Source organism: Leuresthes tenuis, unplaced genomic scaffold, assembly GCF_036924035.1.
Source record: "Leuresthes tenuis unplaced genomic scaffold, fLeuTen1.0.hap1 SCAF_13, whole genome shotgun sequence".
In the NCBI taxonomy this organism is placed as follows: Eukaryota; Metazoa; Chordata; class Actinopteri; order Atheriniformes; family Atherinopsidae; genus Leuresthes; species Leuresthes tenuis.
In genome coordinates, this window is record NW_027325367.1 from 12,562,841 (window position 1) to 12,585,202 (window position 22,362).

Genomic DNA, 22,362 nt, shown 5'->3' on the forward strand with positions numbered 1-22,362 from the left:
TGATTGGACAAACATATTTTGATGCCTTTTAAAAGTCATTCATTATGGGTCAGGTTAATCATTTGTTTTCTTTCGTGTGTCTTAAATCCCCACCAGAGCCCTCAGGTCTAATTTAAAAGCCATCTCTTTTCAAAGTGTTTCTGTGCTAGACCTTCCAGGTTAAGCATTCTCTTTAAAGGTTGCTTTCTTTCCTTCTGTGCAAAACCTTGTATAATTTAGATTTTAAAAAAGGGATTAAAATTTTATTGACTTAACTGCTTAATTACAGCTACTGGGAGGATGGTGGGACTGCATCAGTAAGTTATACAAGAAAAGCCTCCGATGCTCCAGATAAAAAAAATCAATACAGTATTCAGAAGAAGGATTAAAGCACAAGAGGCAGAAGGCAAACATTCATCCCTGCAGGGTTTAAGATATAAACCTTGAGTAGAAAAAAGCAGCTTTGGTCTGAATACCAACAATACATTATGGAAGTCAATGGGAAGTCCAGTATGAAGCCATAGATAAATGTGGTGTTGGTTTTTGGTTTGTTCGTGTTAACAACAAGGAAGATAAAAAACATATACAAGCTTATCTGAAATTATCCCTTAATCCAATTTCCTCTGTTACTTTCCTGTCATATGCTTCCCAGGTAAAACAAGGCTGTCAACAAACAAACCTCAATTCTACTTACAGTAGGGAAGAACGGGAAACCGAAGTTCACGGCACAGACAACATCTGTACCATACCGTGCATCCTCTGGGCCTCTTCTGTTGTCGCTCTTGATGTATTAAACTGTAGTCTTCAGTTTGTGTTTTCTGTTTTGTCTCTGTAGGAAGGAAACATCTGGTAGTGTGACTTTTCCCACTGGAAGATATGTTTACTTTAATGTGAAGCTGTGCTCTCTAATGTGGAAAACTGCTCTCAACAAGCACACAACATGCATTAACAGGAGGGAACAGGATGACGCTTTCCTACTACCTTAAAACCTACTGCCATGCCAGACAGCTGTACACCTCCAGAGCCAAACAATCAGCTGCAGCCATTGTCAAGTACATGAGGTAAACCCCTTGTTTGGTCACAGGACATTTTCCTCCCTGATAACATCTGATAGCATCAGGCTTTTTTGCCCCCTGATAACAACCACATTATTCCCCCTAATGTGCTGTTCACTATCACACATCTATTCTCCACAAACTTTCACTGCTTGCAGTGGGTAGTGTGGGGGATTTGGCCACAGCTAAACAAAAAAAAAAATGTGCACAGTTTCACACTTTGGATTTGATGGTGGGTAAATAGAGAAAATAAACGCAACCGATTCAAGTATAAACAGAAAAAAACACTTTTGTCTACTACATCACAAAGAATGTTTTCATCCAGGTTTTTATCAAAAAATGAAAGAATATCTCCACAAAAAAAGAAAGTGTCGGTTTATAGTAAACAACTTCATGAATATCAAAGCATCAGAAATAGTAATACGATAATACGCAGAAAAGCATGTTTTATCTAAAACTACATCGATCCAAAGAACAACAAACATTAAAGTACTCTACTGGTATGAAATCGGTAGGGATTTTATTATTTTTAATAATGATTTGTAAAAAGCTGGCTTTTTGTACTAATTGTACTGCAGTCTGCTCTCAGCTATATGCGACGAGTCTGCACTCAGCCAGACACAAGGATGAGTGTTCTTGTCATAATAAATGAAGGGTGTTATATGGATGACGTTATTAACACTTGTTCATCGGGCAATAAATCTCCTTGCACTAAATATGGAAACAGAATCTTTGAACATCTTGTGTTCACACTTTCAGATGATCTTGTCTCTTGTCCACCTCGGTAAATGTTTCAGTACAACAACAGAGGAACTTCAGAACATATTCTTGTTGTGATGCCCTGCAGTTTCACACTGACTTGTGTGAAATATTGTTATGAAATGTGTGTTGTTGTTTTTATTTTTTCAGTAAGAAATCTATGGTTGCATTGGAGGGTGGACAAAGTAAAGCCAGCTACTCTGGGCTAATTTGTTGGCCTTTGATCCTATACATGAGAATCAGAAGTCACGGTCCCAATCAGAGAACTCCTCCTCTGCCTTCGTCTCATCCAGAGGGAATCGATCAAAGTTGATGTAGCAGGGACCCTGAAGTAGCAAAAAGTTTTATTAGTTTAAGAACTGCAGATTCATTTTAAGAATGTGATTAAACAATTTATGTCTAACATAAATACAGTTGTATTATGCCTATATTATCCCAGTAAAGCACAAAAACAAAGGCTTTATATTTTCAACATACTTATTATCAGGTATCATTGGAACAAAACATTACTGTGACCCAAAATCCCTTATAATTTGAAGAGGAAATGTCATGGATGTTGGGCAGGAGCAAGGCAGAGAAATAGATGGAGGAAGTTTAAATCATCTCTTCCCTTAATCCTCATAGAAAATGTGAGATCACAAACTAATAAAATAGACAAGCTTGAATCACTCATGAGAACACAGAAGGAATAGTGAGTACGCAGTATCATGTGCTTCCGTGAGACATGGCTTCAGGAGCACATAATGGACTCAAACACCTCTCTACCCGGCTTTTGTACATGCTGTCAGAGACAATAAAAGCAGTGGCAAAGGCGGAGGTTTTGCTTGTTTACAACAGATCGTGTAATCCTGGACGTCACTGTGAAGGAAAGGATCTGTACCCGGGACACATAACTGTTAGCTGTGAGTTTATGTCCAGATAATCTACCAAGAATATAACTGTTTTATTTTGGTAACAGTTCATATCATACCCTCAATCACTGCCTATGCTGCCTGTGATGTCATCAGCTCAGTTGTCGCCAGCTTACAAACACCATATTCAACACATTTATGGGGAATTCAGAAGATTTCAACAAAACCCCCCTCTGTGCTACACTTTCAACAGTTTGTCAAGTGCTCCACCAGAAACAGTAAAATAAGGGATTTATTCCATGCAAATGTAAAACATGCATACAGATCCACTGCTCATCCCAAGGAAAATCAGACCACAATCTGGTTCTCTTCACCTCCACATATATACATATTGTTCAACATCAATCTGTAATCAAGAAACGTTTGAAGAGTTGTTCAAGGATTCAAGTATGAAACAGATCACAATCTTTAAGGAGTAGCCTGTAATGATGCTGTAATATCAGACTTCCAATACAACTCAGAGTCCTATATTTCCCAGAAATACTCAGATGATTCTGCAGTTGTGGGATGTATCAGTGATGGTCAAGAGTACAGAGAACTGGTCGATCCCTTTGTGGCATGGTTTTGGAACAATCACCTCATTGTGAATGTCAATGAGAGAAAGCAGATGATTGTGGACTTTGGGAGGACCAGGAATAGGTCAAACACTATTTCTATCCTAGGAGAGGAGGTGGCGGTAGTGGACAGATACCTGGGTGTTCACCAAGACAGAAGACTGAACTGGAAATGCAACACTGAGGCTGTCTACAAGAAGGGACAGAGCAGACTCTACTGGTAGAGAAAGCATGTGTTCTTTAAAGTTTGCACCAAGATGTTGTATGTCTTCTTTAAGTCTCAGATGTCGAGGGCAATCGTCTTTGCAGCCATCTGGTGAGGCAGCAGCATCAGAGACAGTGACTCAATGACAACTGAACAAACTGATAAAGAAAAGTGGCTCTATGCCAGAGGCTGCTCTGGAGTCCTTGGAGCTGATCATGCAAAGAGGAATGTTGCAGAAGCTTCTCAACAGAATGGATTTGCGCACACCTTCTACAAACTATGAAGCCTGTTAAGTTAGTTTTTCTGCTCGTCTGCAACTAAGAACTGCACAATAACTTTTCTTTTTTTTTTTAATCACTAACGGCCAGTGACTAATACCTTCCTGCTTTAAGATGATGCTCTGGTCATTTCAGTTGAAATTCATAAACACACCTATTTGCACACTTTGAGTTCATGTGTGGGCTTCATGTTGCTTGCATCAATATAATTGATAGGGAAATGCTGTGGTCAGTCCAGTAGGGAGCTGTACATTGCTCTGTCTGTATGTAGAGGTATCCAATCCACAGAGTGAATGTTTATCCAGCTTCGCATATAAAAGACCTTCTGCTTTGGTAGGCTCTTGTGGCACTAGTGAGGATCTTCACTTTATCATTCTGCATTTGTAGGGCTGGCCCCGGTTTTGACGTCCAAAAAACAACGGATTTTCAAGAATAACAGCAATGTCAGAAGGTACGTCATTTTCTACCGGTTGGAAGTAGAGGAACTGCAACAACACACATTGATGACTCATTCTTGATATCAGTGATTCTGCTCAAAACAGGGGACAGTGTTGACTGGTTTACAAGAAAGCACCAAGGTTCCAAGAATCCTGAACAGAACTGGTTCAAGAGATCAAATTTGATCAAAAAGCAGTCTAAGCCTCAGCATTTACCCAAAACAATCCTCTCTACCGGTAAACCTATTGTCTTCTTTTAGCATTCTAAAAAAAGGGCTGCACTTCTCACGTGAACATGGAAACGATCGAAAACCTGTGGGGTGGACTTGCCTTGCGAACGAGTCGTATTGTCGGAGCATCGAGCTGACACATACGTAGCTTGTGCCAGTTCATACTGCTGAACCACCTGAAGAGGGAATAAGAGAGAAAAATAAGTTAAATAAGAGAATAGGGCAGTAAACAATAGCTTTTACTTTCAAGAGCAGAAGAAAACGTGTCAGCTAGGTACTGGCTCATTTGCCTTCTCATTCAAAAAGACCAAATGGAATATTGTAAATCCTTAAAATTCTGAAGCTGTATTTAACAAGATATATCTAATACATATTATATACATTTATTGTACGCATTCCAAGTGCGTAAATATAACTATTGTACATGTATAGTGGTGAGAACACCATTCATAAACACTATGGCATGTACAGTGCACTCACAGTCAACATGTGCAAAAACTGTAACACGTTTGAATTCTCAGCCTGGTGTCCATTACAAAGTGTAGGCTGTGCTGAATGATTTAACAACAGAGTCATTTTGGACTGGACCTCATATGGATGGCATGTTGCCATGGTTACCTGTGGTGCCTGACATCTTTGATTCCATTCTTAGTGTTTCCTAACCTCTGACCCGGCCGAGGTCTGCAAACAAAGATAACTGTGAGAGACGAAATTCATCCAAATTCTCCCTGAGCTTCATTTTTCAAGATGTTCATTAAAAAATAATTATGTGGGTGTATCGTCAAGTGCAGCGTTTTGATTTGAAGATGTTCCATAATTCATGCTCTACCCTCAGACAACTGAAAGAATGTCTAAATCTCAACTTTATTCACAATCCACCTCTAGTCTTATGGAATATGTCTTATGAATATGTCTGGCAAGACACTGAGTTCATTTTGAAAGCATGTTGCAATATTGTTCTTATCTCTTTATTGAGTTGTGTTCTCACCTGCACAGTTTGCTGATGATAGACTTGGACGCTTCACTCATGTAAGGTGGGTACTTCAGCACCCCGTCCAAAATTTTGGCATAAATCTTCTGGGGTTCTGAGCTTGAAAAGGGAGGGCTGGCAATTTGAAAAAGGAGAGGAGCATTATTAAATCTCCTGTTGAGTGACATCAAGAAAGGTTCACAAATCAACAGCCATGCTCTTAGGTAGCCCAGTTGTGTGACTGCAGGCTCTGAGCTCTGCAGATATCAGCGATGCTTCCCTGCTGCCATCTGCTGGCAACCATTAGAGCTGTTTGTATGTTACAAAATCCTGTATGGTACATGAAATAAATTCTAAGCCTTTGTCATATATTACTATAAGGCTTTGATAAGTAGTGAGTTGTAATGGGTTTGTTAGACATGAATCTTTCAAGACATTGCTACCTTCCCACCAGCAGTTCAAAGATCAAGACGCCAAGGGACCAAAAATCCACCGCAAAGTCGTGTCCCTGGTTCTTAATGATCTCTGGGGCCATATACTCAGGAGTGCCCACAAAAGAGTAGGTTTTCTCACCACGCACCAACTCCTTTGCAAAACCAAAATCAACCTGTAGAAATACAGACACCCATGCACAAATAATACGGTGAGAAACAACTGCTAACATCTGTAATAAATACATTAAAATGCTAGTTTTTTTTTCTATTTGAAGTTCAGGAAAAAAAAAGTTTTTCACTTATAAGGACCCACCAGTTTAATGTAGCCCTTTATGTCCAGCATCAGGTTCTCAGGCTTCAGGTCTCTGTACATGATGCTCTTTTTGTGGAGGTAGGCATAGGCCTCCACCACACAGGCAGTGCAGAACACAGCAATGGGCTCATCAAAACGCCCCCTAGAAGACACAGAGATTGGGAGGTTGTTCTTCAAAAACTTCCATCTCTGCAACTTTGATATTTTCTCATACAAAAGTATCATGCTGCATCTGATTATTGCTGTTTTTCTTTTTCTTTGTCTCTGGCCACACTGTGAAACAGTTATACTTTCTCCGTGACTTACAGTGCCAGTGACTGTTTGAGATAACATGAAGTGGATTTATACTAATTTCCCCTGGTTCACCACATCACTATATCCTGCTTGAACAAAATAAAAATGGAAAAGTGGACATATATCACTCTATTTTGTCAGCATTTTTCTCCTCACACTTCTTTGAGTTTGGTCCAGATCTCTCCACCACCACAGAACTCCATCACCATGTAGATATATCGTGTGTCTTTGAAGGCAGCATAAAGTCTAGAAACAGTGAGATAAGAAAAGATTTTCAGGTTTCGTGTGCATTAAACTGCTGTACGCAGTTATTAAGAGATTGGGGGCCAGTGTCTTTGATGCTGGATACCTGACAATGAAGTCACACTGGATCGCTTTTAGGATCTTTTTCTCAAACATCATGTGCTCCTCTTGTCTCTTGGCAACAATTTGTTTCTTGCTGACTCGTTTCATGGCATAATATTTCCCATGATTCACTGTGGTCATCTGAGAATAACAGAAACAACTGTCACTGTTTGAGCTCATTTAGTTGTTTTCTTTTTTTAAAGTATTCATTCATTTGTTGTTGTTTTTCTAAAATGTGTTTTCTTTTTTTTTTTTCGATTCTTTGGCAGTGTTTTGCTTTGTTGTGTTTTGTATTGTGTGTGCTTGTTTTTTATTGTTTTGTTGTCTTTCCTGACTTGTGTTTGTGCTCTCTGTTGCTGTGTTTTCTAATAACTTGCTCACATTTTCTGTTTAGCGTTTGGTTTTCTTGTGTTCTTTCTTTATTTTTCATTTCAGAACTATTACCAGAACATCTCCAGAGCAGCAAAACCAAACTGGAACAACTTTTGGCCCAATTACAGTACGTCATCCACCTTGCCACTGGTCCAGAGAGTGATCGCAACAAAAATGGCCCTTTTATTACTTTTTCCTCAGTAAAAGCTGTAAATTAGACAGTAACTACTGGTCTCTACATACTTTTTAGACATAGCCTAACTTCATTGAAAGAAATCCGTGAAAAATGGTGTTGTTTATGCTACAATAACAAATAGAGCCGCTCCAAGAAGGGTGGAGATATTTTGTATTTTAACCAGGAAAAATTTAATTTCACTTTAGAAAAGTGAAATGTTTATATAAAAATATAAATACCAAATACCAAAGCAGTAAAGACAAACAAAGCACACAACTCACAAGCTCTACACGACCAAATCCTCCAACTCCAAGTGTGACAGGATCTCCTTGATGACGGCCCTCCTGATACAGCACATGAACCAGATCCTTGAACTTCAGAGTGGAGCTGGGGCTGAGAAAGGCATACATATTCAAAGGGGTTTGTTTATGTTATGTGCAATCGATTGTGTTACATTTTCAGCAGATTTTGATTATCTTCAACAACCACTCACCTTGGCTTTTCTGGAGCTTTAGCCTCCTGCATCACTTTGGAGCTGAAAGTTAAAAACAAACAAAGCAGGATGTGCACAAGAAGCTAACTGAGACAGTGGAATGGAAATGTGAAGAACAGTATTTATGGTTTTGGGATGAGCTGTGTTCAGTATTGCATACTCATCAAACAGCTCCAGGTGCTCAACAGGAATAGTCTCCTCAAAGACCCTTAAAAAAACAGCATTGTTATTCAACCTGTGCAGCAGTGCAGCAGAGAGCAAACACAGTGACAAGCAACAGCGACTGAAAGCAAAACCTTGACCGGACTGGAGGATATCCTTTATTTAAATTAAAAATTCAGTGATTGGTGAAACTCACTCTTTGTCAATGGAGAAGCAAGTAACAGGGCCGTCAGCAGTGCAGGTGGCTGTTCTCAAGATCTCGCTGAAAGAGAAAAAATAAAATGCTAAATTTAATTTCCAACTCTGTTTGTCATTTTATATATTTAATACAAAGCTGCCTCGTCTCCAATTATTTAGAAGCAGAACACACAAGTTAGAGATGATGGCAGCTGAGGAAAGCGTACAGAGCTGTGGATGTTACGCTCTCAGAAATGTCTGCAAGCGTTAGTTGTGTTTCCATGGTTACCGTATGAGGGCCTGCTCCCCGAAGTGCTCCCCTTTTGCCATCCTGCGAATCTGCTTCTGAGTTCCATTCACGTTCTTGGTCACCAAGACCTAAGAGGGAAACGTGTGAGGAAGAGGAGAGTAAAGAGATAAATAAACAGAGGAAACTCATAGTCACATTCATATGTAGGTTTGCAGGCACATTTTGGCCCAAAATTACCTCTCCTTTGAGGATGATGTAGAATGTGTCTCCTTCTGTTCCTTCACGCACTATAACATCTTTGTCTTGGTACTTCACCTGGAAGAGACAAAATAAAAAAGACAAAGAAGAGAATATTAGGGGTCAATTCCAAAATGTATTTGTCTTGATTTTAGCTATATCTTTGTTTCTAAAAATATAAATAAATGAATAAAATAGCAAATACATCTTTGAAAGAGCCTTTTATCCTTGCTCATTTGGCAAAATGCTACAAAAGACTTTCTTATGTTTGAGATCACACTAAGAAGTTATGAGGTACACACCTCTTCCATAGAGTCGATAATTTTGGATAACTGCACATCACTGAGATCCTTCAGAGTACGAGACCTTGAACAGTAAATTGAAAGAGCAGAGAAAGTTGGAAAAAAAAGGGCCATGTGGTTTGTTGAAGCAAGAAAAAACATAATCATGATGGCCAAGATCCAGGAATACATCAACAGTTCAAGATAACAGCTTTCAAAATGATTGGACTCTTCCCCTTGATTCTAGCAAACATTTCCTATGAGCTGGAGAATCTATAAACTCACGTCTTCAGGAAGCCCATGAGCTGCTCCCGTTTCTTCTTGGACTTGTTGGTTATGATGGTTCTGTAGGTCTGTCGCTCCATGCACCACAGATGCACAGGTGTCTTTGCTGCAATGTGAGTGTAACACGCAGCGTCATTAGCAATATACTGAATATTTTTAACGTTCTTGATTATTAAGATGCATTGCTGCTCACAACTGTTGAACTTCTTTACCTTTTCAATGAAAACTTATTTACTACGAAAACAGGATCGTCCCATATTTAGACACAAAAGCTGTTTCTAAATACGGGACGATTCCGTTTTTCAAGGAACGGTTGGCAACCCTATCTGTATAAGCCCATAGTTATACAAGGTTAGTGTGAGTTGTGAAATTCAGTAAATTGGGTGGAGCCTACTTATCCCTGCTACCATGTAGCAAAGGGCATTGTGCATCCTGGACAGGTTGCCTGTCCATAACAGGGCCAACACAGACCAAAACAAAGACAAATAACCATACACGCTCACACTCATACAAAGGTAAATTTCAAATGACCTAACAATGTAACATGCATGTTTTTAGAGTGTGGGAGGACATCGGAGTACCCAGAGCAAACCCACACATGCAGGAGAAGTACATGCATCCCAGCTTAGATTTATACCATGAACCTAGCTGTAAAACAACAGTTCCAACCACCACACAAGTATGCAGCCTGATGGATGGATGAAAAAAATCTGGCACAGTTGATCCGAGGCCAGACAAAAACAGTTTTAGATTGCCAAAACTGTCTGTCACAGCATAATGGAGTCAACAACAAAGCTGGCAAAAAGCGAAGTGAGGTCAATGCTATGATGTTACAAAACCAAAATTTGTCACATAGATTAAGAAGAAACAAAAACGGAAAAACAACAACTACAAAAAAATGTCAGGCTGCACGGTGGTGTGGTGGTTAGCACCGTCACATCACACCAAGAGGGTTCCTGGTTTGAATCCTGGTTTGGGCTTTTCTGTGTGGAGTTAGCATGTTCTACACGTGCATGTGTGGGTTACAATATCTCTCTGGGTACTCCAGCTTCCTCCCACCATCCAAAAACATGCCTGCTTGGTTAATTGGTGACTAAATTGTCCCTATGAGTGAGTATGAGTGTCCATGATTGTTTGTCACATTTGTCTCTGTGTGGCTCTGAGATGGACTGGTAACCTGTCCAGAGCCTGCCTCTCGCCCAACGACCCCCCTGCCTGACCCTGAATAGGATTAATTGGATATCGAAAATGAATGAATGACAAAAAAGAACATCACTGCTTGAAGTTGAGAGTAAAAAAAAATGGTTGTTGAGATTTAAGTTCACTTTCTGTTTATCAGATTTGCTGTGGATTAAGATAAAAAAAAGTATATGTTAAAAATCATGTGTAATATATGATTTTTTTTTTTTTATCTTAATCCACAGCAAAGCTGATAAACAGAAAGTGAACTTAAATCTCAACAACTGTTTCAAGTACTGACATAAGTTTGTGCTTGAAGCTGGATGTCCCACTTGAGGTTTAAAAATGACCTAACCAATAGGAAGGAACTACAACAGGCAAAAATAGATTTAGTGCTTACAGCCAGCTTTCAGTGGGATCAGATCAAGTTGCCATGGCAACTGTGTCCTGGTGAACTTTTTGGCCCTCTCTTTGCTGCTTGCAGCTGCATTTACTTATTGAATATTTTTAGTTTCTTGGACAGACAGAAACAAAAGAGACCAATATGATGTATTTGTATGTGAATACATGTTTGGTGAAGACAGAAGCCCTGAAGTTACCATATGAATGTCACATTAAAGAGCTATTCATATGCATAGAGTGGGTAAAATGAATAACTTTCTATTCATGTACCTCCAAAAGGCATTTTATAGATTATAAAGCCTGACCTTTGACTGTTGCTGTCCTTTTGCAGTTATACAGGATGGCCAACTCTCCGAAAACATCCCCAGTAGTTAGAGATCGGAGTTCACGGCCTGCCTGGGTTACAATGAGCTCACCAGCTAAAAGAGGAAGCAAAACTCTTTTTAAAAAAAAAACAACAAAAGGAACAACTTTCCAAATTAACATATTGTGACATATATGTTTAACATCAATGTTCATTACCAATCCACATACTCTGTCCCCACCTGCCACTATGTACATGCTGTCTCCTTCACTGCCCTCTTTAATGACGTCTTCCCCAGGTTTGAAGTTAGAAGCCATTAAAAGGTCGACCATCATGGCTATTTGCTCATCATCGAGGCGACTAAGGAAGTCATTCTTTTGGATGGCTTTGACAATCAGATTCGTCTCGCTGGTGAAGAAAGATTAAAAAAGAGAAAATAATAACTTTGATCAGAGGTCATTGAAATTCTAAGGAGCTACCATTATCCAATATACAAACTCACCATGCCTGTTTTTGGGATTAGTTCAGGCAGTTTGTCAAATTTGCCACTCTGGTAAATAGGAAATACAGAGATTCTCTTGTCAGCAGTACTATTTACAAACCTGACAGTTTTCTTGACCCTGGTGCTTGAAATCTCCAGGGTCTCAGGAATTGGTTCGGGGGCTATAACTGCCGTACGACTCTTCCTAAACTCGGGTTCAGTGTCATTACCACTTTGGGAAGGAAACTCTGCAAAGGTCAAACAGAGAAACACAATCTTAAGGCTAAAAATCCACATGAAATATCACTTTAACCATGTGTTTACACGCAGGAGATGTGTGTGAGTCCCTGTCCATGGCGCCCATGTTGGCCTCATACCAAGATCGTGATATTGACTGTGCAGGTCTTGCAAAAGTTTTTCTTTCTCCTGTAGTCGTTTCTCTGCGAAGGTGAACACATAAAAAACATATTCAATGTATAAAGTATTGCAAACAAAATATGGTAATGTGTGGCTGTATGATTTAGTATGTCCTACCAGTGTTATGAACCTAATAAAGCCCTCAAAAGTTTAGTTCTAAGAGGTGTTCCCCAGTCCCCAAAAACACCTAATGTTACAAAAAAAAACATAATTTTTTTCATTTTGTTTGTTGCTCATGTCTGAAATGGGTCATATTAGATCTTATCTCTTTCCGGACCTCCTTCTCAAAGGAAGTATTGATTAATCTCCACACATATAGTCAAACAGAGCCACTCTCACTGACACATTAATCTGTTTTGTATTGAGCAGATTATTTTAAATGTTTGTCTACTGAGTTTAGCTCTCTACTACTTACTATTTTAAATTAAGTATAATGTGTCACCTGATGCTTCTTTAACTATTTGCTCATAAAATATTATTTTAGTAGTACACATAGGACTTAATATGGTGCTGATTATTTCACTTCAAGTGTAATTTCTATTTTATCGAATTAGCTGAGCTACCACATTCACTTGTGTTGGCAGGGATCCTTACGGATGTGAGGATCCAACAGACTCTATTACTGGATTGAGCCAATGATATAGTCGACCTGGACTTGTTGTAAAATCATTTTTGTACTCACCTAAGTCCTTATTGTGCCTCTGCAGCTCTTGGTTGATCTGACATTGCTTTTCCAGCTGCTGCTTCAGCTTCTCTAGCTGCTTCTCCATAGCTGCAAGGAAAAGAGATTTCATTAAAAAAAACACAGGGAATGATCTGATAGAATAAGAGAATACATTGAAGTTCAGTATCTGAGGACAGAGATTATGAATACCGACAGTACCATATTTCTTGTTATCTATGCTCCCAGAAAGCCTTTCATAAGATATTTGAACATGATGTGTTTCTACCTTTTTCACAAAGGACAGAACTCGACGCCACTGCCTGTGCACAGCACGATTGCCGCTGAATAATGCAGACTAATGATGGACAGTCAACAGGGTGCTCTCTGAATGCTGGCACACCCTGCTGGCTTTTGCTAAAGATCTATTACAGTTTATATTACTGATAATGGTACAAAACCCTATCAGAGTTGTATAAAAACCTTTCATTAGGAGCTTCCTGTTTGCTGTGTACTAGTGTCCATTTCTTTTATTCCTACTACTTGTGTGCAGCTGCAGTAATGTAAGAGCTTGTCAACCTCTGCAATATAAGTTCAGAACTAACTGAACAACGTGTGCATCCGAGCAAACCGGCTGGCATATTCATCAGCTCTGCTGGATGTATTTGCGTGGTTTATGTGGTTAACCATAGTAACCACAGTAGATCCAATATCTCTCTGAATTGAAGTGATCTGTTCACACAGCCTCTGTAAACAAGGCTTCTTTGGGTTTTCAATATGCTGTTATTGGGAAAATTTTGACACGCTCAACATGAGGAGTACTACAAGATTCTGCTATTGGCTACCTGATCATAATACTAAACACATATCCGCCTCAGTAAAACCCAAGCAGACGAGCTGTTTGCTCATGATCATTGTGCACTTTACATGACCCCAAATTACTGCTGCCTCACCCTGAACATTGGACAGCTCTGAGATTAGAAAGGATGTTAAAGCCAATCATAAAGTCACAGAGCAATAGAGTGTCAAACTGACAGAGATAGAAAGTGTTGATTTGATGCAGGTCTCTACTGAAAGCAACAAAGAGGTGGATAAGAAGCTTTACAGCATTCTAAGCCACCGAAATTTTGCACTGATTCACCATTTAAAGAGGCTCTGCTGAGAAAGCAAAGCATTGAATGCCATGCAACTGCCAAGTCAAACAAATATGTCCCTTCATGTTCCAGATTACTTGGATTTGCCTCAGGTCTGTTATTAACTTGTTACCAAAGCACAGACAATAATAGCTTTGCATAATTTGTGAGCTTTCTAGGAACTTGCTGCTATAAAAAAAAAACGACCTGTAAAGATCGGGGTGATAACCTTTACTCCACGCTGGTCAAGTTTTAATAAAGGGAAAACATATCAGCCTGGGGCAACAGCATCTGAAACAGAGATCCCATGAACAGGTGCATTGTGCTGCTTGTGCATTCAAAGATTTATTCATTCAGTGTATGATGCAGTGTCAACACTGACTGAGGTAATCTGTTTTAGATGAATTTAAGAAAATGCTAAAACTCAGAGAGACTATATCAGCAACATTCATATAAGCAATGATCCATGCAGCAAATGATTCTGGGAGAGTCAGAAATGGGGAAATTAGCAGAGAAACCTGTCAGCTTTTCACCTGCACAGCAGGAACATGATGCAATCTACCATTATACTGATACAGCCGGCATACTGTACGCTTCCTGCTGATTTATTAATAATTCATGGCAATGTGTAACTACAGCCGAATTCTCATAAGACATACAATAATAGAACCCATTCAGAATGGTCTGTTTAAGAGGCTCTGCCTCCATGGACTATGTCGCTTTCTTGGCATAAGCGAATCCTCATCTTTACACTTACCGTGACGGTGTTTTAATGTGATAGTTACGGTATAACGTTATTAATCAAAGTAAATCAAAAATGACAAAGGTAAAATAACTCAAGTTGTACATTAAACACAGTAGACCACGTCATGAAATATGCATACTGAGCACAGATATTTTACAATAAAAACATTTTAGAAACATATAGAAACATATAGAGACAATCTCACCTGCAGGCAATGTGTGATCAGAAGAGAAGATGAGTCCAGCCTATACAGGCCACATGGAGCAAAGAAGCTAAACAATCACCCAGAACTGCTGACAATATCCACTTTCATTCACTGAGACGTGTTTGCCTCTCTGACCTGCTTGACCCCTGGACAGTTTACAGACAGGACACACCTGAGCGAAACGTTCAGTCCGCAGACCCTCTAGCAACGAACAACTCCCTCTTCTTCTTTTTGTACCACTGCTCACTTTCTCAGCTTACACCGAGGGGGTCTGATTTTTGCTTTCCTATGTTTTGTTTCTCTCCAGCTCTCGGAGTTTTTCCTTTTCCCTTCTTTCTCTATCAGTCAATCTCGGTAGCTCTGGGGTTGAATCATTAACTATACCGTGAGGCTCCACCCATCACACCAGGTAGGTACAGCAAGGAGGAGAAGGAGGAGGATGGAGTCAAGATAAACTGAAGTAGGGGTTTAAAAGTCATGCCGGCAACTGACAAAATGCACAGTTTTATTGTGATGAAATACTATGAGAGTTGTTCATTCAAACTTTTTTTTGTTGCCGTCATGCTTAAAGACACAACACTGATATATGATTTCTGGGACATTTAGTCATGGTATATAATTTCATAATGATGTAGATAGCAAATCCATTACGTTGATATATTAGAAAAGAGGCCAACAAGCAATGAGAAAATGGCTATAAAAGTTGAAATAAAGGGCAAGTAAAGTGAGGACAATATGAGGGTGCATGCATGCAACACATAAACATTTGTTCATATATTGTGCTTTCCCACATCAACTTTGACTTTCAAACTTTCAGACTGTGTGCACACACATCCTCTGAGAGAAACATTCACATACAGTGACAACTGGAGCTCTGGGAAATTATTTAATGCGAGGTCGAGCAGGACAGCTCCCTCATTACATCAACCGGTGACGGAAAGAGCCCGTTTGTTTCTATTTTTCCACGAATCAAATGTTACTGTTTTCCAGACCATAAATTAAGCTAAACGAGGTTGGGGGGGTTCGAATTCTGACAGAGGGTGTGGGCCTTTATTGTTCTTGGTTAATTATTGATATCGTTCTGGTTAATCAGCAACAGTAATGACTCCACGCTCAGAGATAAAAGGCCTCGGATTTAAGAGGTGAAACCAGAGGGGACTCGCTGGCAGGTGGTGCATGCGTTATCAAGTTTTTCCATTAGAACCAACCTGGTGATATTCATTAATCAAAACAAGCCTAAAACTAAATTATACATTGCCTCTAATCACAGGCAGTGAGGAGAAGATCTTATTTATGAATTAAGCTTTCAGCAACTTTATCTTATCCAAGATGTACAATTACAAGCTGGAATTAAAATCAGGTTAATGTCATTCTTTAATTCCAGAGTTGGTGGTGGGTGTCTATAGAAGCAGACAACAGTTAACATCCAGGGAAGAAACACAGACTGAACTCTCGCATGTACTTGGAAAATAACTTCTACTACTTCTACTTCTACTAAAATAACTACTTGGAAAGTACTTCATCTGAAAAATAAACTGCACTGAACATCCAACACTGATGCCCAGAGCAGACTCCACCTACTGAGACCCAGGTCAACACCCTTTGTTGTTACATGAGCCATTTCCCATGCAGTGGTCCGCTGTGGCAGCAGCATCTCGACTGCGAGACCCGATAAGATGTTCAGGAAGATCAGCTCTGTCCTGCGATGCTCCCCGAGACAGGATAGAAGCCAAAATGTCATCACTTTCTGACAGTGTTTCTCAACCCAGGAAAATCACCATGAGGGCACAAGAAAGCACCTTCCATGAGAGTGTGCTGCTGCCTGAATGTGCAATGTTGCAGCTGTCAGATTTTAGAACCAATAATAGACCATAAAAACAGTTTAAGAGGACTTCAACTGCTCTAAAAGCCCCCCAAAAAAAGTATTTTGCTAAATTACACTTTACATTTTGTCGCACTCTTCTTGCATATTACTATATTCATTATTCTCAATCTTGTTTTATATCTAAATGTAACTTTTATGTTGCCATTTTGTTTTTACAGCTGTGAAAAGGTCTTTTCCACAATCTTATTTTCATGAAACAACACACAAACCAGAACACAATGCATAGCATCATAATATTGCAACTTTAATAGATAAGACTGTGCTTGCATTTACAGCTCATACACAAGTAAAAATGAAGGCTTAAATGTCAATTAAAAGTAGATTTTACAATGCGTAATGTCACAAATTAAATTTGTGACAAGACACATTTCCTCTGGAAAAAAATCATCCTCATTCTGCACGCTAAAGGCCAACAATGAGCAACATTTGCTGCTACGATACCTTCATGATCACGAGTCACAGCTGAAATCCAACTGTGGCTTCTGGTTAAAATGGCACGAATCATAAATCAATACAAGTGGTATTAACACGATAAAGTGTGGTGCAAATTTAGTAAGTGCTCTTTCAATACAAACATTAGATTCACCTGTATTGCCACTGTAATTACATTCAAGACACATTCAAGAATTATCAAGTCGACTCAAAGTCGCTACAACTTTGGCATGTTAAACATTCCTTCATCTGTGACAGTTTTCTTGAAACAATGTGCGCAAATGACAAACAAAAGGCAGATTTTATCACAAAATTTTAGAACCAGCGATCACAAATCTGACAGCAGATGCAAATATCTTTGTTTTTTTTTCATTTTTGTCTTTGTTTACACACCATTAACTCATCATTCTCCGATGCGCTGCATCTTTTTTTTTCATTTGCACACAAGCACACTGCAAAGACATTCAGGGCCAATCCTTAAAGGCATGTCACACACCTCAGAAAATGAACGAGTGGAATCAGAGGAAAAGGAAGAACTCGTCCACCTGAATTCTCTTTTTTCCTACACACAATACTTTAGTCAGGAGCTGGGATGGTGCTTCGTGGCAAAAACAAAACAAAGCAAAGGAATCATTTAAAAAATATACTGTTCACCTCCTATGCAAAGCAGAAACTTTTTACATGCTCAGAGTTTCATCACTACCTGAAAAATGAGTTCAGCTGCTTAATACTTCTGTGTTTTTGATCCTACTATGACTGATTATTGTGATATAACCTGAGATGGTGAGGAGGTAGATTAACAGAGCTGCAAGTGAGGTAAAATAATCGCACAATACAGTCATCTTTCAACCAATATGTACCAATAAGAGCATTTGTGTAGTTGGGAATAGCATGCAGCATTAGGAAATGCTTTCCCAAGATATCAGCGGCTTCATCACATATGCCAAGGACGTTATGTTATGGGTTTGTTTGCCCAGTGGATTATTTCTATAAAGTTAAGGTTGGATATGCAGGGTACTATGCAGAGCACAGATGGGACATAGCCCATCTTAGAATTCATTATCTTTTGTCATTGATCTAGAGCTGGATCCAAGACTTTTTTTTATTCTGACCTGGCAAAGGTATACAGCCTTGGACTCTCACTCATCTAGTCCCCTTTGATACCACAGGCTTTCTTGACGTCCCTCGGGTGTTCAAAGACTGCTCGGACAAACTGGCCGAACAGGCGCTCCATGTAGCTCTCACCTCGTGGAAACAAACCCTGCAAGAAGGCGATGTGTCCGCCATGAGCTGTCAGCAGCAGAGCAACGTTGGGCAGGGACTGGACCACGGACACTGGGAAGGCTACGATGAAAAACAGTCAAATTTAGGGTGAAAAGATGTCGCATCAGTAAAAAGATTCCACTCGACAGCCAAGATAAACAAAACATAAAGATGATAAATCTGCATCCACATCTAAAGGATAAGACTGTTGCTACACCTCCTTCTTTTCAATATCAGGAGTCACCGACCTCTAATAGAACTTCAGATCTAAATCTATGTCAAATCAACTTAATTTAGCTCTCAGCAAACCTAAATGGCGCCCAGTAAGGGTTGTTGCTTGTCATATATCACACCCTGTTAGTTAAAACATGGTACATACACAGTATGCAAAAAGAATAAAGTGGATGGGCTATCTGATGTCAGTCTATTACGACATCGGTTCTCGTCATTTAGTGTGAATGAATGCGTCTAGTTGATTTTGTGCATACTGTTCCGCGACCATCCTGTCATCTACTCACCGGTCTCGGGAGAAAAGGGGTCATCAGCTGCATTGAGACACATGATAGGTACTGCGGTGTCAGGGAGTTTTTTGTCAGGGCTGGCGTCACGGTAATAATCCGTACAGGACTTATAGCCAAACAGCAGCGACGTGAAGCGTTCGTCAAACTCACGGATTGTTCGCGCCTAGAGGTGAGGGTAACACGGATTCTCAGTGGAGGAAACACAATGACACATGTAGGGAAATGATGAGCTGTGGGTCACATTGTGCCAAACCTTCAGGACGTTGTCGACATCCACCACTTTCTCCAGAATACCCCTGTGTCTGTGAGAAACATGAATTCAAAACTTAAACAAAGTCTACAAACTTAATTTGGTCAACTAACATCAAGGCAGAACAATCTGTCTGACCTGGTGACAGCGCGACAAAGACCGCGCGTCAGGTATTTGTTGAAGAGCAGCCAGTTGAGAGGTTCCTCCATTGAGTTAGCGGACTTCAGTGCATCCCAGGCGACGGAGATGGTGATACCTGCAACCATCCCTGACTCTGTGCGCTTACGGGCCAGATAGTTTAACAATATCATGCTGCAGTGGAGGAGAGATGGCAAAACAACAAAGATGTCAAAGAGGGAGGATAGTTAAAAGGAAAGAGAAATAGAGGTCAAATCGACATGTGGATCACAGGCAAGTAAATTTCACTAAATCGGTAAAACCTCACCCTCCTAAAGACACACCAGCACCAAGCACAGGGGCATTAGGGTAGAGTCCTTTGACATGTTGCATCACACGCTCCAGATCTGAGGTATTGGCAGCACAGTAAGTGATCGGTGTCTGAAAGAAGCAGAGACAGATGGGAAGCATTATAATCCCTTCTAGAAGGCAAGGGACAAAGCTAAAGACCAGCATGGCTGTGATCTTCAGGCCTTCAGGTGTCACGGCACTGAAAACAGATACAATTCTGTTCACTCTACAGGTAAATACTGAGTTTAAATTAGTTGACTTTCACTGGGTTCTCTATTGATTTGCATTCTGCACAAAATCCCGACTTTTTGGGTTTATACTTCCCCAGCAGGATCCCTTTTTCATTGTTTTGGCATTTTAATGGGATTTTTTTGACGATAAGAAAAATATACCAAACTGCGGTTTGAAATTACTTCTTTTTAGTCTAAAAAACTAGCTTTCACCACATTTCTTTCATCAGAATTTTATTTTCTCCATCCCTGCCTGTTTGAATAGGCATCAGAAACGAGTGAAAACTGAGAAAGAAAAAAACATGGCGGTATCAACGAGGAGAGCCTTTATTTTTAATAAAAGTTACAATCCAATGCCACCTTTTCCTTTCTATCAGGAGATTTTTTAAAAATGGTCTAATCTGCAGTAATAGACTAAAGTGTGAGCTTACGACACCGAGTCTGTTGTAATAAGCAATGCAAAGAAAGCTGTTGTACTCACCAACAGTTCTTCCCCTCCAAACCCTCTGTTGTTGAACACCACACATCTGGAATACAAAGCATCAGAGAAATCACAAGTTAAAGTGCTCCTGTGAGTGCCTAAAGATACATTCAGATTGGATCGCTCAAGAGGAGGAAATTGTGTTTGTGCTTTCTGACTCTGGCAACTATTTTTCTTCTGAAGGCAAGGAGCACCGCTGACCTGTAACCGTGGCGTGAGGCCTGTCTCACGGCATGAAGCACATAGGACTGCTGGCTGTTCCCTGTCAGGCCTGGGAGGATCAGGACTGTAGGGCGGGTGGAGGATTCTGGGTAGGTCCCACTGGCCTGATTGTCCACCCAGTCCAGAGAGATCTGGCCCCCGTCAACGGTACGGATCAGCTCACTGAGAGATGACACATTAGTAAATTAACAAAGCTAAAACGGTCCTTTTATTACAGGTTTAAAGTAACAGCTATATACACCAAAACAAGAGCAAGGGTTTCCTCGTACTTGCGATACGTGACATGCGGTCTGGATTTTAAGAGGGCGCAGACTAGGGTTTGAAGCCGGCCTCCCCAGCACCAGGGAGTGGGACTGAAGCGCTCTGCTACCACTGGACAGTGTTTGCGGAGAAATACCCTGAAAGCCTCGCTACATACCAGGGCAGGTGGCTGAGAGAGAGAAAAAAGATCCCAAATAAAAACCTTGGAAAGCACAGGAACTTTCAGATTCACCAGGCTGGGTGACAGTACGAAGTATTAATCAGTTACGGTAAAAAGCTGTTTGTGCCGCAGTTGCACGAGTGAGCAAAGTCTCTGGCAAGTGAGATATTTCTTGATTTAGATAATTTTTGCACTTTGTTCAACGTTGAAAATAAAAGCCAGGAGTAACTTTACAGTAATCCAAAAGTTGATTGTTCAGATTCAGTTTATAAATGAGGGAGCAATTATGCATCAATTGAATTAGTTGCAGTCCTTAATAATCTTACAAAAATGTGGGTATTAGTGAGGCTTTAAATTGCATAAGCGCATAAAGCACTGCAACACCTCATATGCAGGCCAAACTTTATTTGTACAGACTTAATGTAAGGATTGTTCTTCTATTTAGAATAAAGAAAGTAGAAATTATTCAGTATCTTACGGTCAGGGAACTTTTATTCAGTATAAACTCACTCCAATGCAAATAACAATGAGTTAACAGCCTAAATAAATTTGAGAAATTTAATAATAAAAAAAATTAATAAATAAATGTAAAATAAAGCGTTCTATCAAGTATAATAAAAATTATGTATTTTAATAGAAAGAAAACCAGTTTAAATAAAGCAACAACAATTAGGATAAGAAGAAAAATAAAAAGTCAAATGAGGGGAGGGGGAGAAGAGAATAAAGCGGATATTGTGCGGTAACTACGGCTAACCTTGACCACCGTCACTGACCTGAGACTTGCGCCCCCACAGATAGTACAGCGCGGCTGTGAGGGAGCAGATGAACACCGTGTACGGCTTGGAAGCACACTCCCAGTACGTTCTCCACAGCTCCACATTGGCTAAATACATGGCAACAATCAGTCTATCCTCCAACACAGAGATAACTTGGCCATCGATGGCAACCGACACAGTGGAACAGAGAACTGACAGACAGAATTTAAAGTAATGCCCGACAACCTGCCCTCATCCCCACCAGCTAACTTTTACCCCGACACGTCCCATCAGCGTTCGCGGTGACGGTCAGAAGCCGGCGTCCGCAGGCGGCCTTTTATTGACCGCTGTTTGTCTCCAGGAGCCGCCGCTTCCTGGGTTTCAAGTAAGCAGAGCGAAGGTCCTATTCGAAGATCGTGCCTGCGCAGAGGATGTCACTCCAAAGTCCGCCTCCACGGCGTGTAGTCCGCCTTCTCCCTTCCGGCCTTTTGTTTCTTATCAACCAGCGCTCCAGTGTGCGTTATCGCCACCTTCTGTTGAGTGGGTCCCATCTGACACTGCAGGTACTGCATGAAGGCGGTCACTCTGCAGGGTGGGACGCGCTCGAAGCTTACCACGCATGCGTTATTTAATACAGTATAGTAGCACTTTGAATTGCAGGCCATATTTGCGTCTATGTGTGCGTGTATGTAGTTGAATGACAGTTTAAAG

At 40.3% G+C, this 22,362-nt stretch overlaps 2 protein-coding genes across 3 annotated transcripts; both read right to left on the reverse strand.

Moving 5' to 3' along the window:
* Positions 1 to 1,529: 1,529 nt before the first annotated feature.
* Positions 1,530 to 14,973, reverse strand: prkg3 (protein kinase cGMP-dependent 3). The gene is made up of 22 exons (XM_072361825.1): positions 14,724 to 14,973; positions 12,662 to 12,751; positions 11,940 to 12,002; positions 11,684 to 11,810; positions 11,323 to 11,489; positions 11,083 to 11,196; positions 9,197 to 9,302; positions 8,933 to 8,996; positions 8,631 to 8,708; positions 8,433 to 8,521; positions 8,163 to 8,228; positions 7,965 to 8,012; positions 7,805 to 7,846; positions 7,593 to 7,704; positions 6,769 to 6,905; positions 6,576 to 6,665; positions 6,126 to 6,267; positions 5,822 to 5,985; positions 5,397 to 5,513; positions 5,027 to 5,089; positions 4,509 to 4,584; positions 1,530 to 2,119 (listed from the first exon to the last, which is right to left on the reverse strand). The coding sequence occupies exons 2-22, from the start codon at positions 12,747 to 12,749 to the stop codon at positions 2,033 to 2,035; spliced, it is 2,040 nt and encodes a 679-aa protein (XP_072217926.1). The 5' UTR covers positions 12,750 to 12,751; positions 14,724 to 14,973; the 3' UTR covers positions 1,530 to 2,032.
* Positions 14,974 to 17,435: 2,462 nt separating this feature from the next.
* Positions 17,436 to 22,158, reverse strand: LOC140266733 (phospholipase ABHD3-like). Of its 2 annotated transcripts, none has more exons than XM_072361823.1 (9): positions 21,670 to 22,158; positions 20,745 to 20,905; positions 20,455 to 20,637; positions 20,254 to 20,299; positions 19,520 to 19,632; positions 19,213 to 19,386; positions 19,078 to 19,126; positions 18,822 to 18,987; positions 17,436 to 18,384 (listed from the first exon to the last, which is right to left on the reverse strand). In XM_072361823.1, the coding sequence occupies exons 1-9, from the start codon at positions 21,787 to 21,789 to the stop codon at positions 18,188 to 18,190; spliced, it is 1,209 nt and encodes a 402-aa protein (XP_072217924.1). In that variant the 5' UTR covers positions 21,790 to 22,158; the 3' UTR covers positions 17,436 to 18,187. The 2 variants fall into 2 exon arrangements, with proteins under 2 accessions (XP_072217924.1, XP_072217925.1); XM_072361824.1 differs by having other exon boundaries at positions 21,928 to 22,156.
* Positions 22,159 to 22,362: the final 204 nt, after the last annotated feature.

Bases quoted from the DNA above. Each gene is read 5' to 3' on its own strand.
- LOC140266733 (XM_072361823.1), bottom strand. From the start codon at position 21,789: ATGTATTTAGCCAATGTGGAGCTGTGGAGAACGTACTGGGAGTGTGCT. The intron at 20,300-20,454 runs GTCAGCGGTGCT...TTTGTATTCCAG, and splicing joins GCCTCACGCCACGGTTACAG to ATGTGTGGTGTTCAACAACA. The intron at 19,127-19,212 runs GTCAGACAGATT...TGTTTCTCACAG, and splicing joins CTTTGTCGCGCTGTCACCAG to ACACAGGGGTATTCTGGAGA.
- prkg3 (XM_072361825.1), bottom strand. From the start codon at position 12,749: ATGGAGAAGCAGCTAGAGAAGCTGAAGCAGCAGCTGGAAAAGCAATGT. The intron at 12,003-12,661 runs GTGAGTACAAAA...TCACCTTCGCAG, and splicing joins GAGGCACAATAAGGACTTAG to AGAAACGACTACAGGAGAAA. The intron at 8,997-9,196 runs GTGAGTTTATAG...TTACTGTTCAAG, and splicing joins CTCATGGGCTTCCTGAAGAC to GTCTCGTACTCTGAAGGATC.